Source organism: Neolamprologus multifasciatus, chromosome 18 (genome assembly GCF_963576455.1).
Source record: "Neolamprologus multifasciatus chromosome 18, fNeoMul1.2, whole genome shotgun sequence".
Lineage (NCBI taxonomy): Eukaryota > Metazoa > Chordata > Actinopteri > Cichliformes > Cichlidae > Neolamprologus > Neolamprologus multifasciatus.
The window spans coordinates 3,326,546-3,344,118 of record NC_140456.1 but is presented as its reverse complement, the minus strand read 5'-3'; the positions used below and the strand labels follow the sequence as shown (position 1 = coordinate 3,344,118).

Genomic DNA, 17,573 nt, shown 5'->3' with positions numbered 1-17,573 from the left:
AGCATTTTTTTTCTTCTTAAAAAAATCTGGCTAATTTGATTGGCTGTGCTACAGCTCACGCACACATACGTACGGAGTGTGGTTGGAATAAATGAATGAATTGAATTAATGGTGCACACTTTCTATATAATATATGTGTTAAATTTTAGATTTGGGGTGAAATATCAAGTCTTTTCAAGTAAACTGGTTCAAGTCCAATTCAAGTCCCAGGTCATTGGTGTAAAAGTCCAAGTCAAGTCACAAGTCTTAGAACATTTTTCAAGTCAAATCTAAAGTCATAAAATTAATGACTCGAGTCCAAGTCATGTGACTCAAGTCCAAGTCATGTGACTCGAGTCCACACTTCTGGTAGGAACCACTATAAATAAAGGCTTAATCAATCCTGAACTTTATTGCTGATCCATTTTCCATGTTTTCTTCCATTTTCATATCCATGATGTTTAAACGTTTCAGTTATTAGTATCTCACTAAAAGGTTCCCCTGGTGCTGAGCTTAAAAGAACCCCAAAAACAGGGTTTCAAGAACTCTGATTGTCTCGTGTTCCTGCAGAGCGGCGATGTAAAGAAATGGGAACTTTTAAAGTTATGAGCACCATAAAAAAAAAAAAAAAAAAGTTCCCACCGTCCAAAAGCGCCCGTTGATACGCTTTTTGTTGCTCCACCAGCCTGCTGAGCCGCTCATTAAAATGATCAGCTTAAATGAAAGTTTTGGAACGGACTCACGGCTGCAGTCGGTGGAGGGAATAAAAATAAACAGGTTTCCTGTCTGGGCCCGGGTCTGAAGCTGCAAGCCTGAGACTGTTTGATTTCCCACAGTCGCTGCTGCCCCTCTGCCCTGCATGCAGTCAGTTGAGAGCAGTGAAACCAGTTTAGGATCGGGTGCAGGCGCCTCTGGCTCGTATCCAGAGTGTTTGCCGGCTTGAGAAGGTGTTATTTTAGCAGGAGGGTAAAAAGGACTGTGAGCCAGAGCTCGACTCCTTTCTTTTCTTTTTTCCTCAAAATGACGTAGGAAACAGGACACCAGCCCTGTTTAAATATTGTATATGTGACTGTGGAAAAGAATATTTTTTGTTCCACACATACACACAATTAGACAGCTACAGACATGGTAGCAGACACTGATAGTTTGGCTTCAGCTCCAAACAGAAACATTTACACCAGAAATATGTGAAGCTTCATGTTTACCTGGTTAAATCTCGGCTTTGATGTTTGCATATATGATACGTTAGTGCCACAACATATCATATATTGAACACCAGTGGCGGTCCTAGCCTATTTGGCGCCCTGGGCGAACACTCCCTCTGGCGCTGGCATGATGTCGGGGCAGCATGAGTACGAGCAATTTATTTATTTATTTTTTTTTGCCGATGCCCGTGATGCCACCCCCCACCACGATGCCGCCCCGGGCAACTGCCCCGGGCAACCGCCCCGGGCAACCGCCCCGGGCAACCGCCCGTATCTAAAACCACTACTGTTGAACACTATGCTCCTCCCCTCCATATTGAGTCATAACCATCTCCATTATAATCAATAAGGGATATTAAAAACATAATTTATCCCAAAGGAAGTAAATCTTTCGCCTTTTCATCTACGTTCCAGGGCGAGCGAGCTAAATGACATTATATTGGTGTCCACATACTTCTGGTGATGAACACTGCTGGGGGGGGCTGTAGGGATGAGTCACTTATGCGCATCTTGAACTCTTCAAACTCTGACTGGTCACTTGTTAAGATGACCTGAAGAAACTCCTGCAGACCGAGCAGGAATTCAGCTGTATGCATAACAGCTGTCTGACATGAACAACATGAGGGGGGGGGGGGACAAAATGACAAATCTGCAAGCTGTTTAAATTCCTTGCAGTTCCTTCTGCTCCACAAGTGTCAAGTTTCAGCTTTAATAAGCAGCGGAGAAACGGAGGGAGGGAGAAGCAGCAGTTTGACCCTTCTGCTTGAAATGATCATTAAAATGGAGCGGTATAAAATGGGCGGGGCCTCTGCTTGTTGTGGTGAGCCTATTAATGTCTGTGATTGAGCTGTTACTTTTTATGGTTTTAATGGGAAATGCAGGCAGCTGAGGCTGCTGGGAGGAGAAGAAATAAAAGAGGCTCAGAGAATGAAAAGCTTTGCAAGTTTTTCGGGGCTCGTTTGGAATCTAGAGAAGCAGGTTAACGAGTACAGGGACCCGAGTGTCACGGGTTTGTTTTGGAGGCATGTTGGTCCATGTGACTTTCGCACAATACCGAAGTAAAATCTTTCAGCAGAGTTTAAACTTTGTCTCCGACTTTGAGCTCAGACTGCCAAAGATGCAGCCGCCCTAATGGCTCGTGTGTCCTTCAGAGGTCCAACAAAGCAGCACGTAAATGCAACAGAGCTCTGCCAACATGGACGTTTATATACTCACATCAGTGATCTGTGCTGTGTGCAACACTCCAAAAGGGCGTGTAGTCAAATATAATAGTGTTAATCAGGAGAAGAAGCCCCTGAGTTACAGATGAGTTGTTCTAAGCCAGCACTTCCTCAAACTACCTGCAGCTCACCACGTCGAAGCACTGGGGAGTTTTTTATGACGTGCATCTTAAGAAGTTTATTTTTATAAACTTATAAACTGAATGGTTGCAGCTTAACGGATCCAAGTAGCCTAATGTTCATTTTTAGCCAACAAATTTAGATTAAATAATTCATTCACCAGCTCAGTGAATCATTCATCGCTGCATGTGAACGAGGCTAACCACGCTTTGGAGCTGGTACACCCCTATATTACCGTCTCTTTATGCTACAAGTGGGAGATAAACGTGTTACGGTGGGTGGACAGAGGTATGCTAATTGCTTACAACCTGCCCATCCCCACCACTCTGTGGCAGCCTTTCTGGTGCAAACCCTGAACTTGAATACCAGTACATATACTGGTATTCAAAATTTAAACCACATGGACAAATAAAGTTGCTGTCTGCTTCCTGTCTCCTACAGTAAAGAGAGAAAACGTTTGCTTTAAAGCAGAAAAAAGGCATAATCATACCTAAACAACATGAGAAAATATGATTTCATGATTTGCTCTAATTGGTCTTTAAACATAAGCCATCGTTATTAAAACAAAGTAACTCTGTATGTCTTGGACTTTATAGCACAAACTCTGGTAAGTGTGCAATCCTTCTATCATTGACTGACATCTGTTCTCTCTTTTTTTGCTGAATAAATTTACACTGCGATCACTGCAAACACACACCTGAGGCACAGCTGCCGTCTGATTGGCGGACAGGTGAGGCCCAGCTCTCTCCACGCCCACCAGTTCAAATAAAAACAAACCTTCTAACCGACTGAACTTAGTGACTCCATTGTGTCAACACACACCCGAACACACGCTGCAGTTCCTGCTACCACAGAAGAGAAAATGATCCTCTGCAGTTTATTGGATACAACAGATCCGAACATTAGCCAATCACTGACAAGTCTGAATGAAATCTGCCTCATCCTGCCAATCACGACCCAAATAACACAAATGGATGAAGCTAAGCATGCAATCTGTCTGCTGGATTCAAAGAGGTTTTTCTGTGACAAATACAGAGCATTCGTAACATTAACTTTGTTCATCCTTAACACTAAAACATAAGTGACCGCGTTACGCAGCCGCTTTCTATGTTTAGCAGCTTTTCTCCCCGTGAAACAAAAACCTGCAGAGTATATAAAACGACTCTGATCGCTGCTGGACTGGAAGACCGATTCCCGTTTCAAGAAAATGACCAAGTGATGAAAACGTGCCGTCTGGATTTGTGGTGAGGCTCTATTTATAGCGGCTGGACTGAGTCTGCTGCAGACTGTTTTGGCTGCAGCTCAGTAATTAGAGCTGAGAAACCTCCCGCTGAAGGATGTGTCATTGTCAACGCATTCGTGTCTCTGATGTTCAGGACAATGTGCTCTTCTGTAGCTCGCAGGTATAACTTTGAATTGAAGTCAGGCTGGAGAAATCGTCCCGAGCATTTCCACATGTGAAAGTCTTTCAGGACTCGATGGAGAATATTAAATAAATCGCACAAATTAGGAGAAAATTATCCTAACAGATGTGATGTTGACAGTGAGGTTTCTCTTCTTCAAACTCCTCCTCAAACACTTTGAACCACAGTCATCATAAAGATAACAGCCATTAAGTGCTGAAACTAACACATTCTTTCAGCCTTTTGCATTTAACGCCGTCTCTTAAATGTGTCATCCTCCAGTTCAGCCTGTCAGCTGCTTCAACTCTTTGAACCTCACAAATACTCCACATAAAAGTCTCCCTTCTCCCCAGGAAGCCAAATAAGTTAATAATAATAGGATGAATTAGGGCTGGGCGATATGACCCAAAATTCATATCTCGATATTTTTTACCTGGACGGCGATATAAGATATATATCTCGATATTTTTTAAGCCATAAAGTAAGAACAAAAAGAGAGTTCTTAGTCAAAGCTGTGTCCCAGATGTCACACAGGCACTTTTATTAACATAGAGCATAGATGTACATAAAATTTACTCAAAAATAAATTATGAGCATTTATTAAATAATAATGTTGCATAAATAAAAGAAAACTATGTTGTTTTTGTGCATAACAAAAAGCTCACAATTGTGCAGTCAAAATGTAAACTAAAAGACGCAGAGCATAGTAACAAAGACAGATTTCACAGCTGCTCTGTTCCCAACTTCTACTGTGTGACTGACAGCATTGAGTTTGAAATCCTCTTCGTAACCACGTCTCTTAACAGGTGCCATTTATGGTCCTTATACACAGTAGGGTAATATTACGTTGAAGCACAGTACGTATCACTCCGCGAGGCTCCTCGGTCGCCGTAATGCTCTGACAATCCATCAACCGGTGCAGCACCGTAGCTTAGCAAAGTCGTACTAAAACATTTTTGACAGATTGCTGAGCGCTGTGTACCACATAAAATCGGTTCGCGGCCATCAAGCACAACCACAATTCATACATAAGGCGCGCTGTCAACTTTTGAGAAAATGAAAGGATTTTAGGCTGTGCAGCGCCTCTGGGCTGCATGGCGTTAGCGTGGTTAGCTCGTTAGCATGGTTAGCTAGCTAACGCGTTGACGGCGTCCAGCCCCACGCACGGGGCGATGCGCAGTAACTCGTTAACGGAGATTTGCCGTGTACATCTTGTGGCTTCCTGCAGGTGAAGCGATGGGGGAGGAGGGGGATTTGTGTTCAGTGAAGGAGGGGCGAGGCCGAGTAATGTTGCATAAAGACAAAAGTGGACGAAAGAGAGGCAAACTTGCGGCTCCATAAGTATAGTTATAAAGTAACATAGACTATATCGATATAAAGGATATTGTCACATCTTATATCTCGTATAAAAATATATCGATATTTTTTAAAAACTCGATATATCGCCCAGCTCTAGGATGAATCCTAACTAAGTGAATGGTCGCTGGCTTGTTTCAGCATAAATGTAAATAAAAATAAAATGGCGAGGCTAAAACAAACAGAAATCTGACAATTAAAGATGAAATATTCAGAAAATGTAGCTAAATGGTGGTTAGCAGTAGGGATGCACCGATACCGATACTGGTACCCGATACTGGTACCCGATACCCGATATCGGGTATCGGGCAATTAAAGAAATTAAATTAAAATTAAATGTAAAATGTGTGTGTACTCATACCCGATACCCGATATCGGGTATGAGTACACACACATTTTACAGATACCCGATACCGGTATCGGGCCGATACCGATACTGGTATCGGGTATCGGGGCCGATACTGTAAAATGTGTGTGTACTCATACTCGTAAAAGTTAACCGATACCATAAACTGATACTAACTTATTTCATTAATCAGAGGGTGGCTTGTCATTTCTGTTGTAGTTTTTTAGATTGGCCACTAGGGGGCCAATTATTATTTTATTTATTATTTATTTTATAATTTTTTATATTTTATTTATTTATTTAATAATAATTATTTTGTTTGTTTGTTTACAATATGGACACTCTGCAATAATTTAAAAGTTTATTTTATTCGCAAACCTAATTTGTATTTATTTTATTCCAAACAGAAGTGTTTATTTATTATTCTGAAAGCTCGAGACAGTGCCAATAGTTCAGTGATATTTTGTTAAATTACAATGTGGAGACTCTGCAATAATTTAACAGAAGTGCTTATTTTTCACTTGAAATTTTTTTGTGGTCATTTTTATTAAGATTTTATTTTTTTATCGGCAGGGAATATAATAAAACCTGTCTTCCAATTAATTGTATTTGTGTGTGTGTGTGTGTGTGTGTGTGTGTGTGTGTGTGTGTGTGGTAGAAGTATCGTTTTTTGTACTCTGTATCGGCAAGTACTCAGATCCAAGTATTGGTATCGTATCGGTTTGAAAAAATTGGTATTGTTGCATCCCTAGTTAGCAGCGTTACCAGCTCCCTCACTCAGTAACATATGAATGGGTTTAGGTTAACTGGTGACTCTAAAGGTGACCATTACCACAAAGCAAGACGATTCTGTAACACAGTGAATTTACTAATGGAGTTAATCAGGCATCCTAAAGAGGTTTTCAAAGACAGTCGGCTGAAGGTTCGACGCCCTTTATCAACAGCATGTCTTTGTCTGTCCGGTGACTGCGGGTCCCTCGTGGACACACAACATAAATAAGAAACCCTTCAGGTTCTTTCCCAGTTCACATTCCTCTCTTCTCAAACCGTCGGCCTCCGTATGAAATGACTGAAGCCGGTTTACTTCCTTGTCAAATGCCCTTTTCGTTGAAGACTGGGCTCTTTGTTTCAGCTGCGATTAGCTGGCAGATATACAGGCAGGCCGGCCGATATTTGAGACTATTGTGCGCGCCTGCCTGCTTCTGGCAATGAGAATTATTCCCCCTCAGACTTCCACAGAGAGCTGAACTGCTGGATGTAGCTCTGCGCACTCGTCACGAGGCCGGCTCGGCGTGGCAGTGTTTGTTTAACTCAGCCTCACACATGCACCTATGAGCTCAGTGAGTTCCATGACCTTTGGCCCTTCATAATGCCGGAAGGGAGGCTGGAATTTCAAATTTTACAAGCACCAATGGGAACGCAGGTGTTTTTTTTGTTCGTTTTTTTCAAACCAGGAAGTAAAGCTTTTTATAATTGTTCGCCAGCCTTTAACACCGCTACCTGAAGAGAAACCAGTTTTAAATCACTTTCAGGTTCATACGTTTGTTTGTTTGTTTGTTTTTCTGAGCAGGTCTGTTAGTGAAACCAACCGCAGTGATGACAGGTTGTTTTCCTGAGGGCTTCCAAAGGGAAAAAGAAAGCATTGAGGTATGAGTCAGGGATGACTCAAGTGTTACCGCTGTTACCTGGCCCACGTCATCAGAGGAAAAGGTGTGAACGCTGATTTTGCAAGCGTATCGCAATGAACATCTTTTAACCCTGAGTCACAGCTCATGCTGTCAGATGGTGGACTTGCACAGTCAGAGTGCTTCAGGTAATCAAGAAAAACCACCTGACATACCCAACAGTGACGAGGGCAGCCCAAAAGACCAGGTAACAGAAGTCACAGTTAGATCCACAAATGTCAGGAAATTTCTACTCATGTACTTCTGAAGCAAATGAAACAAATTGACTTATTTGTTGTTAATATAATAATTGCATTACTGCACAGTGAGGCTCAGCAGCTGATCATCGCTTACACAGAACATGACCATTCTTAACCTGGAGTGAAGACAACAGTCTGCACAAAGAACAAGAAGAGGCAGAAAGTAGGGCAGCAATCGGCAAGCTGCAACACTGATGTTTAGTATTGGAAAGCTTTCTTTTCATTTAAATTTAAATTATTGAAATATGTGTTTAATGTCGTTGTTTGATGACAACTTTTAAGTGTGTTTGAAAATGTTTTTTGACTAATAAAAAACAGAAATAGTTGAGCAGTCCAAACTCTGCTGCACCATAACAGAGCAAAGTGACTGCTGCCATTAATGAAACCTCAGCGGTAGCTTACACTCAATAAGTTCAATCAGCTTTAAAGGCAGGAGCACAAATTCCTGCATCTTGGCCAGTACAAAACTCCCCTTGGCCGCAGGTTTAGACTTCTATCAATATCTTTACAAGACCGTTTCTGCGGAAGGAAAGAAGAAAAGAGGTGCGGAAATACCAAAGGTCCACTGGGACCAGTCCAAACCCCCCTCTGTCCCTGTGAGATCCATGTTTTAATGATGTACGTTTGATATTCTTACAGGGATTGGGGAAAAGCGCGTTTAAAGAATCTAAAAAGTGCTTTATGGCATCTTTATGACATGAGCAGAAACTCCACTGGGTTTATTTTACGTTGCTCACCGTTTAATTTCCATTTTAAAGTATCCTATCTTACATTACTCCTGGCACTCAGTAAGTTTATGCCTCATAGTGTTTGCATCCTTTCAACAAAGCAAGATTTGGAGCCTAACATGAGCTGCACATGTTTGGAGAGGTTTCCTTGTTTTACAATTCTCCAAAAGTTTGCAGGACGAGAGGAAAAGTAACACTGCGAGCATATGGAAGATGTGCTGCATGAATGAAGCAGTTGCAGACTTGAGCGTCTTCTTACCTCCGTGAAGAAATTATCCATTGCCCGATTTATTTTAATCCCCGAGGATTTACTGTATGGCACCCGCGCGTCCGGTCAATCCAACTCATGTGTTGTTGGTGGGATCCAAACAAAAACCCAGAAAGAAGAAGAAGGGCGGCGGATCCGAAAGCTTCAGTGCATCATCTTTCTCCTGAAAGTGTGCGGGCTGGAGGACGCTCTCAGCGTGGGTCAGTGTGGAGCTACAGTAGTAAGTTTACTCTTTTGTTTCCTGGGTTACTCATCCAGCACAGAGTCCTTTAAAGCAGATCTTTGGGGGCTTCTCCTGTTGGAGCTCTCCGCGTGTCCTCCGCGCGTGTCCGGCTGTCACTTCTTGGTCCACGTGGTTCCGTGCGCACTTTGTTTGATCAACAGTGAAAATGTGGAGGAAACGCGACTAAACGACACGCCGGTCAAACTTTGGAGACTCTCTCTCGGCCAGCCAGTCACTCAGACCGGCGGACAATAATACTCAAGCTCCACCTCCAGCCCTTCCAGCACCTCCCTCCTTCTCCCACTACTGCTGCCCCGCTGTCTCTCTGACTCCTCCTGCTGTCAACATGCAGAGTCCGGAGCTCAGAGACTGGGAAGGTAAGAAAAGGCGCTGGAGCGCAGAAAGGCTGGAAACTGCTTCCATGTGGAGAAGGACTCACTTTTGGGGGGCAGCCTCAAGTGGCCAATTGAGGAACTGCAGCTTTTCATATATATATTTTTTAATTTTTTTGCTTCAAAGATGATGTGATGTTATTCATATGATTGTTGGGTTTTTCTCTGTATGTATTACTGTAGGGTCTACCTCACAATATAAAGCACCTTGAGGCGACTGTTGTTGTGATTCGGCGCTGTATAAATAAAATTGAATTGAATTGATGTGGCTTTGAATTGTACAACTGGATCAAACCTTTATTCAAATCCCCTCCTGCAGAAAAAGAATAACATGCCATATCTTTCACCAGTCGATAACAACAGAAATACTTTCAAGTTGAATTTTAGTGAAATTAAACAAAGGCTTATAACTTAAGCAAACTCTGTTTTCACTCGTAAATCATTTTCCTTCATAGCTTAACTCTGCATTTTTCCACTGGTCATCCACCCATCCTGAAGGGACTCTGCGCCTCACCACAGGAGGTGCACTCCACAATTTGAAAGTCACTGGTACATATAATTAATTTTACTGCTGTGAGACACAGGGCCGGAGCCAGTGAGTAGCTCGAGGGGTGGCCATGGCCACAACAGACTAAAGTCAGTGCACAATCACTGCTATGCAGGATTTAGAGGGGTTTGTTTGTGATTCTTTGCGTACGTATTTGTGTATGCAGATGTGTTTGGATGCAGTCCTTCAGACGACCAACAGCATACAGAGAAGAAAATAACATCAATAAAATATAAGCTTATAACATCAGTGTGAGAAAAGAAGAATCACAGATTTAAAAAAAAATACAGTCGCTGCAATGAACAGGTTTCATTGGTCAGTTGATTTCACTTCAGCTCGTTGTTTTTATAACTTTGATTTTCTCCGCGGTTGGCTGAAGAACCAAAAACAGCACAAGCAAAAGTAGCCCACAGACCAGTTGGCTGTGATAGCGCCCCCTGGTGACAGTAAACAGTTGCAGTATATAGACTCAGTTTAACAGCGTAACCATCCATGTAATTAACTTGGGCTTTATCACCAATAAAAACAATTAAGTTGAGCATTTTTCTGATTATGGTATATCCTATGGTACATTTCTACAAAGGAGTCATAAGAAATTTGTATAAAGTCCTGTAGCAAAAAATCTCAAAGTAAGTTTTCATATAAACGTGGCCACTGTGAAAACAGCAATATTAAATATTAAACTACATCTGAGAAACAGAAACTGAATAGAGTGTAAAATAACATCAGATGATAACATAAAATATTCATTTAATACACTAATACTCACCCGAATCAAATAATGTTTATAAAAATAAATGTAAAGTTTGTTTCTTTTAAAAAAGTAAAACATTCATGTGCATATAAGAAATGATCTCACCTCAATATTTACTGTGAGTTCAAAATCCCCAGTATAATAATCACACCAAGCCATGAGAACCATCTGGCAGACTGCAGGTTTTGATAATATTCCAGTTTGTTAATAAGAACCATTTGTCACTGAGCGAAATGTTTAAACATCAAAGACACATTCAAGTTTCTAAATATTCAGCAGTTTCTGAAACAAGGAAGCCCATAAGACACAGAGAAAGGTTTTTATCAAGCAAAAATGTTCATACAGCAGCGATGACGAACACTCGACGGCAGAAAATTGTCACATTTCCAACAAACTGGTTGTGGAGCCTTTTTGTTCTTTGTATCTGTGAGCCGGTGTAGACCAAGTCTGTATAAACATGTATGAGCTAAACGGTTAAACATTAACATTCCAGCTACAGGTTAACAACACAACCCTCACATATGTGTCTGTGTCTGGTTTTCCCTTTACTTATAGCAACGTCAAATGACCCTTAAGCCCCGCAGGTTCAGGGTCCTAAACCCCACCATTCAAAAATACGTTTGTATTTTTTTTTAAATGGTGCGTCTTAAGAAAACCCAGATGTGCTTTGAGGTTTTGTGTCAATGCTACATTTCCAAAAGTTGATTCTGTTCATCTGGACACAGCGTTTTGTGGGAGAAACGTTTCGTCCCTCATCCAAGTGACTTCTTCAGTCTCAGCTGCAGGTTTCAATCTTATAAACAGTACATTTGCATAATGACTAAAACCAGCCCACTGAAGGAACAATGGGCTGGGAGGTCAGTTCCTTAATCTTAATTATGCAAATTCTCATGACCATTGATCAACAACCACTGATCAAAACCCACTGATCAAAGACCACTGATCAATGGCCACTGATCAATGCCATGAGTACCATTCACAGAGAGTTGGGGAATGGCTGCAATCACAGCATTGTAAGATGGCGAAAGATGTACCCTTAGGCCCCCTCCTCGATTCAGAGATGGTCTTTCCCTTTTCACGTAAATGGCCTCCTTGACTCCACGCTCAAACCAGCGTTCTTCCCTGTCCAGGATGTGTACAGGCAGCTCTTCTGAAGAGCTACCTCGTCAGGACAGGACTCTGCAGTCTATTTACACCTACAGGCTAGTGGACACTCTTTCAAGGATGAGGATGTAACATCCTGGACAGGGAAGAACGCTGGTTTGAGCGCAGAGTCAAGGAGGAGGAGTCAACTTTTGGAGATTTATTTTCCTGGATGATTGAGAATGCATCAAGACGTTTCAATGCTACATTATCAATGCAATACACAACTTCAAATACAAAGTAATAGATGAATTTTAAATGTACTCTATCTGTACCTGAAGACATTTACTTACTATTATAGACGTATAGAACATGGCCACAATCTGATTTAGAGGCTCTGTTTTGAAGCGTCAACATTAGTGTTATTATTTTTTTGGAGGCAGAAGTGACTGTAAATGGACCAGATGTCAGGGACTTGGGTCATCAGACCCGGGGTCCATGAGCAGCTTTTGTACTTATTTATATGTTGATGGGGCGTACCATGGTATTGTGTATATTTGCTGTATTGTGCTGGTTTCCCTGCTTGAGTGTGCCCTGCCAGGTGGCTGGCCACACCCAAGGCTGATAACACACACCTGCAGCTCATCAGCCTCGCTGGGGGAGCTCCTTTGCAGAGTGGTTGAGCGCTCTCCGACGCTGGATCGTTGCGTGAGACTTCCCGTCAGTTTCCCAGCTAGATGTCTGTTAGTGTGAGGTTGTCGTAGTGTGAAGTGTTAACGGCTGCCTCTGTGTTCTTCCTGCAGGAGTGTAGAGACAGGGCAGCGAGCGTGGGTACGAGGAGCACTAGGAAGCAGAGTTTCGGAGCACAGACACTGGGAAAAGACACTGCATGGGAGTCGGGAGAGCGCACGGCGATTTATTGTGGTTTATATTTGCGACACTGTAAATAAAGTGAGGCCTAACTGACACCTACCTGCACGTCAGAGCACCTGTTAGTCAAAGCAGCAGTCCCTAAACTCTTAGAGTTACCAAAACTCAAAATGAGAACATTAAAAAAGAGACCGTTTTGCTGCTTGGCCGAAGCGAACATGAGTCTGCTAACCCTGTGGCCTGAGAGCATCATTTCTTTGGACGAGATGACTAATTCTGACCTGGTGCAGAGCGCGTTAAGGTTTCACAGTGAATAAATTTGCTTTCAAAAGTGCATTCGTCTGTTTTGGCTGCACTTTAGGCACAAAATGTTTGCAAACCACTGGTGTAGCAGTTTCTTTTTCTCAGGCTACATTAAGAGAGTGTAGCTGCTTCTCAATGCTTCTAATCATAACCTCGTGAGATGCAGGCAACTCTAAGGTGCTTCTGAAATGTTTTCACTGTGGACTCTTTGTATTACTGTGTGCTTGTTTGAAATTTGTGCAATACCAAAACCACAATGATGCATGTGGTGCACAATCCTGTGACTGTCAGCAGCTCACGTAGGAGTGGAAATAAAATGTGAGGCAACCACAGAAAAGAAGAAGAAATAATGCGGTTTAAAAGAAGGAGAAACTAGATTTCTGACATATCATCCTGAGAAAGTTGAATAAGGTGAAGCAGGAATGCACTAACCAGCTAATTCCACATGTTCCAGCAAAAAGGCCATTAAGGTAGCCAAGTATGTTGGCAAGTCTACAGCTGAGAGTGTGTTCTTGCACCAGAAGTCATGCAAAGCTGCCAGATTTGGGAAATTTTAAGGTTTCTGACTCATACACTGATCTGGGCTGAGAGTCACTGCAGATGCAGCCAATGTAAGCTTTGGAACAAATGAAACTCTGTTTCACAAACGCCAGGCATGATGAAGTTAGGCCAATGCTGGACCAAGAGCTTTTGGGTACTAGGATACAGTATTTTTTAAATTCTGGGTAGCTGAAAAGAGTAAAACGCTATTAACACGTCTGTCTGTTGTGTCAGACTCAGCTGTTGGTGGATTGATGAACAGCTGTACTGCACATAGTTCCAGAAATTAAGGGGTTTAAAAAGGCCTCTAAGCCAGAGCTGCTCGAACCCTCGAACGATTAACATCTCTTGCTGCTTTTCAGAGGCGTCTGGTAAAGATTTCCTCTGGGAACAAACAAGGAAATAGTGCAAATAATGTGGTTTCATCAATCAAAAAACGATTACTTTCAACTTTAACCCTCTTAATTGTCATTAGTGATGGCGAGTCCTAATTCAATGCGATGTACATCGGCTTAAATGTCTTTTACAATAAAATTTTTACTCTCCCATTTCGTCAAATCAGTGCTTACTTAGAAATAAAACATGCAAAAACTTGTTTCAGTACAAGCACAGCACTTAAAACTGTGCTGTTGCCTTCAGGTAGAACAGTGATGGAGGATTTTCAAGAACTCAAATGAGACTGTGGAGCAACAAAGATTAGTTTTCCCTCTCATACCTCAAGCTCTACACTCTTCATTCACTTCCTTCTCGCTTCTATTCTTCTCAGAGACGCCGGTGCCGGTCACCTGTCTGGACTCTGTCATCTCAGCAACCCTTGACCTCTAATTTGCGGCCGTGTCAGAGGTTAAGTAACACTCGTTCCCTGTAGCGATGGTCTTTAAGCTCCTGAGGATTTCATAGTCAGGGTCAAACTGGATTTAATGGGAGCACTGAGCTCAGCCCACCTCTGCAAATTCACACTAACCTGAACATGCCTCGACTTCTGGTCTTGACCCTTTGTGTCAAGAATTTGTGAGATTTGATATGTGGGCGCTGATTACGAGTGAAAGACTGATCCTTCTCTTGACTGACGAGAAGCTGCTGAAGCACTTAGCGGTGTAATCTCTACATGTGTCAGCCCGTTCACTAACACGCTCTCACACTCACCTGTTTTAGAACTTCAGGTGTAAATGTTGGACTTTCTCGGACAGCACGTGTTTATTAATTGTGTGTCGATCGTTGATGTTGTGATGCTGTCATGATGAGCTCATCCATCATTGTCAACCCAATGCTTGATGTGTACACTGGTATTTGCAGGGCATTGTGGGCAGTGTTGGGGAGTAACGGAATACATGTACCGCCGTTACGTATTTAAAATACAAAATATGAGTAACTGTATTCCGTTACAGTTACTGTTTAAAAAGGTGGTATTTAGAATACAGTTACTTTGTTGAAATAAATGGATTACACGGCGGTACTTCCCTGTTTCATATTGTGGCGGGTCAGGACTGTTTGGGTTTTGTTTGACAGCTACGTTCTGTTGTTGCAGGCGGCAGCGTTACGGTTGCCATGGTTACAGGGTGACGCTCTCTCTCTGCGTGTTTCCTGGGTGAGAGAGCGCCTGTTGTTGTTGTGCTAAGCTAACAGGCAGAATGCTACAGGTATAGCTCTAAAGAATGTAGCATCATGGGCAGTGTAGTCCGTGCTGCAGGGAGAATGGACTGCCATACACGTTATGTGTCTGTGAGCGAGGGAGGGAGAAAAAGGAAAAGTACGAGCTGTCATCGAGCAAAAACGGGAGCTGGAAGCATGTAAATATAATAATAACCACTGCAGCCAAGAAGAGAGCCTGACGAGCCCAGCTGTAAGTAAGCTATTAAGACTCGACTGTACACCGTGTTCGTGTTTTCCTCCAAAAACAATAAGTTCTGTTGGAGCAGCCTTTCAACGCCTCTCTCTGTCTCTGCTAGCAAAGTTGACCCAGACAACAAAGTAAAGCTAGTTTTCGGCTACGAGCCGACACAGAACCCACCGTATTAGTCAGAGGTCCCTTTACTACGGTTCGGAGCCGCGGACCTTCAGTAACAGTAATAAATCACAGCAATAGTACATTCATGTAGTTGTAAACAGCATGATAATATATTAAGTAATCCAAAGTATTCAGAATACGTTACTCTCATTGAGTAACGTAACGGAATACGTTACAGAATACATTTTGGGGCATGTATTCTGTAATCTGTAATGGACTACATTTTAAAAGTAACCTTCCCAACATTGATTGTGGGATACCTAGTGTACACTGTAGTGTACACTGTACATGTTGACAGCGCTGCACAAATTTCAGAGGGAGGAATAAAAGTTTTAGTTCACACCATCGATCTTTGAAAGCAAGATGCATCTGCCTACTGTGTTTGTGCATCACACAGATACCTGCCACTTGATCACAATTGGATCATTGACCAGACAAAAAAAAAGCTTTGTTATTTTTCTGATATTTCCATTAAAAAATCCTCCAAAAGGTGCAACAACTATGGCTGAGAGGTCCAGTTTAGTAGCAGAGGTGGAGCCCAGCAGAATCCATGCATTTTCTTCCTTTATCCAATTCTGTGTCGCGGTTGGGTTGGATGTCACTGGAAAAGAGGCTAATGGCTAATCTATGCCAGGGCTAAGAGCTGACATGAGTTACATATAGAGAAAATAAATAAACCATGTTAAAAATATGCATATTTCTGCTGTAAAGCTAATCATTATAACACGCCACAGAGACAGACGAGAACCTGCAGTTTTTGGTGTTTTTGTGTTGACTTCATTTTTCAGCCCTGCAGGTTGTTATTTTTGTTTTTCTGTGATTGATTTTAAAACTCATGGGAACAAAACCTCAGTCGGACATTAGTGGAAATCAAAGGTTACGCAGCATTTAAATACCAGCTGCTGAAGAAGCCGTGTTCGTGTAAAACAGAGAAACGATTCTCTCTGTGTCCATTGTTGTCATCCTTACATCATGTGAATGTGACCTCTGTTCACATTATGATCTGGATTTGACAATGTAGTTTATGTGACAAGGGGACCAAATCAATAATAAATCATATGAAAAATGTGTTTCGTGTTAGAGAATCGACTTATTAAGAGACAAAGTAGAAGACAATGTTGGATGTTGACAGAGGAAATAAAGAAACGTGTCTGAAATCTGGAACGGATCATCTCTTGGTTTACCAATACTGCAGGATTATAAGAGTCATTTTTTTCTCTTGTTGTTTGATTCTTTGCCAGCATCTTGAAATTTCCAAGTGCCCAAAACAGGATGAGGAAGACAAACATTTCCTGTGACTCTTTTAGACTTCTAAAGATGTAAGATAACCGGACTGGGAATTATTTTCTTCCAGGACTGTGTCAGTGGTGAAGCCAAAACAGACATCCTCCAACCGGTGTCACGCTGCGAGGAAGACGGAGAGAGCAGAAGACTGACTGTGGCAAAATAAAACACTGGAAGAGACGAGGAGCAGGAAAATCAGGTAACTCCGGCCATTTGAGAAAGTCCTAAATACTGTAAATGCAAACAGTGCTCTAAATATGCGCACAGCTTTTTAACGTTACATTTATTTATCATTTATCTTTATTTGTATTTTTTTTTTACCTGCATGTTGAGATGGGTAGTTGTGCAAACTTGTTTCATTCAGTAATTTCAGATTTAAAGTAGGAAACAGTCTGCACAGTTTAGTAGTTTTGTGATCATTGAGTCACTTTTGTTGTTTTGCACTCTAATTCTTATCAATTTTGTGATGTGTTTTTGTGTTTTTGCACCCTGTTGTTGTAAATAATAATAATAAATAATAATAAATCAATAATAATAATAATAATAAATAATAATAAATCAATAATAATAATAATAATAAATAAATAAATAATAAAACCAGTGTTCCTATAACTGTGCACACAAATCAGGAAAACTGTTTTTTTTTTTCACTCAACGCATAAAAATATTGTGTGAACTGCTCTAACCAATAAAAAGCATCTAAATTTTTAATGTAAGGTTTGCTAAATTCCTCTCCGTGAATCGCTACCTTATCGTGGTGGAGGGGTTTGCGTGTCCCAGGGATCCCAGGGGCTATGTTGTCTGGGGGCTTTTGCCCCCTGGTAGGGTCTCCCATGGCAAATTGGTCCTGGGAGGACGGGAGGACGCTGGAGTGTAAAAGCGAAGCTCTCAATTTACCGGTCGATCTACGTCCCTACCCTCACCTATGGCCACGAGCTGTGGGTAGTGACCGAAATAACGAGATCGCGGATACAAGCGGCGGAAATGAGCTTCCTCCGAAGGGTGGCTGGCCTCTCCCTT

General features: G+C 41.9%; 1 protein-coding gene across 1 annotated transcript in view; it reads right to left on the bottom strand.

The window, feature by feature from the left end:
• The window catches only part of myo10 (myosin X), a 165,468-nt gene extending 156,342 nt beyond the window's left edge, over positions 1-9,126 (bottom strand). Inside the window, 1 exon segment of the mRNA XM_085141052.1 lies at positions 8,541-9,126. Within this exon segment, the coding sequence (XP_084997178.1) occupies positions 8,541-8,561 (21 nt within the window). The 5' untranslated portion in view covers positions 8,562-9,126.
• Positions 9,127-17,573: the final 8,447 nt, after the last annotated feature.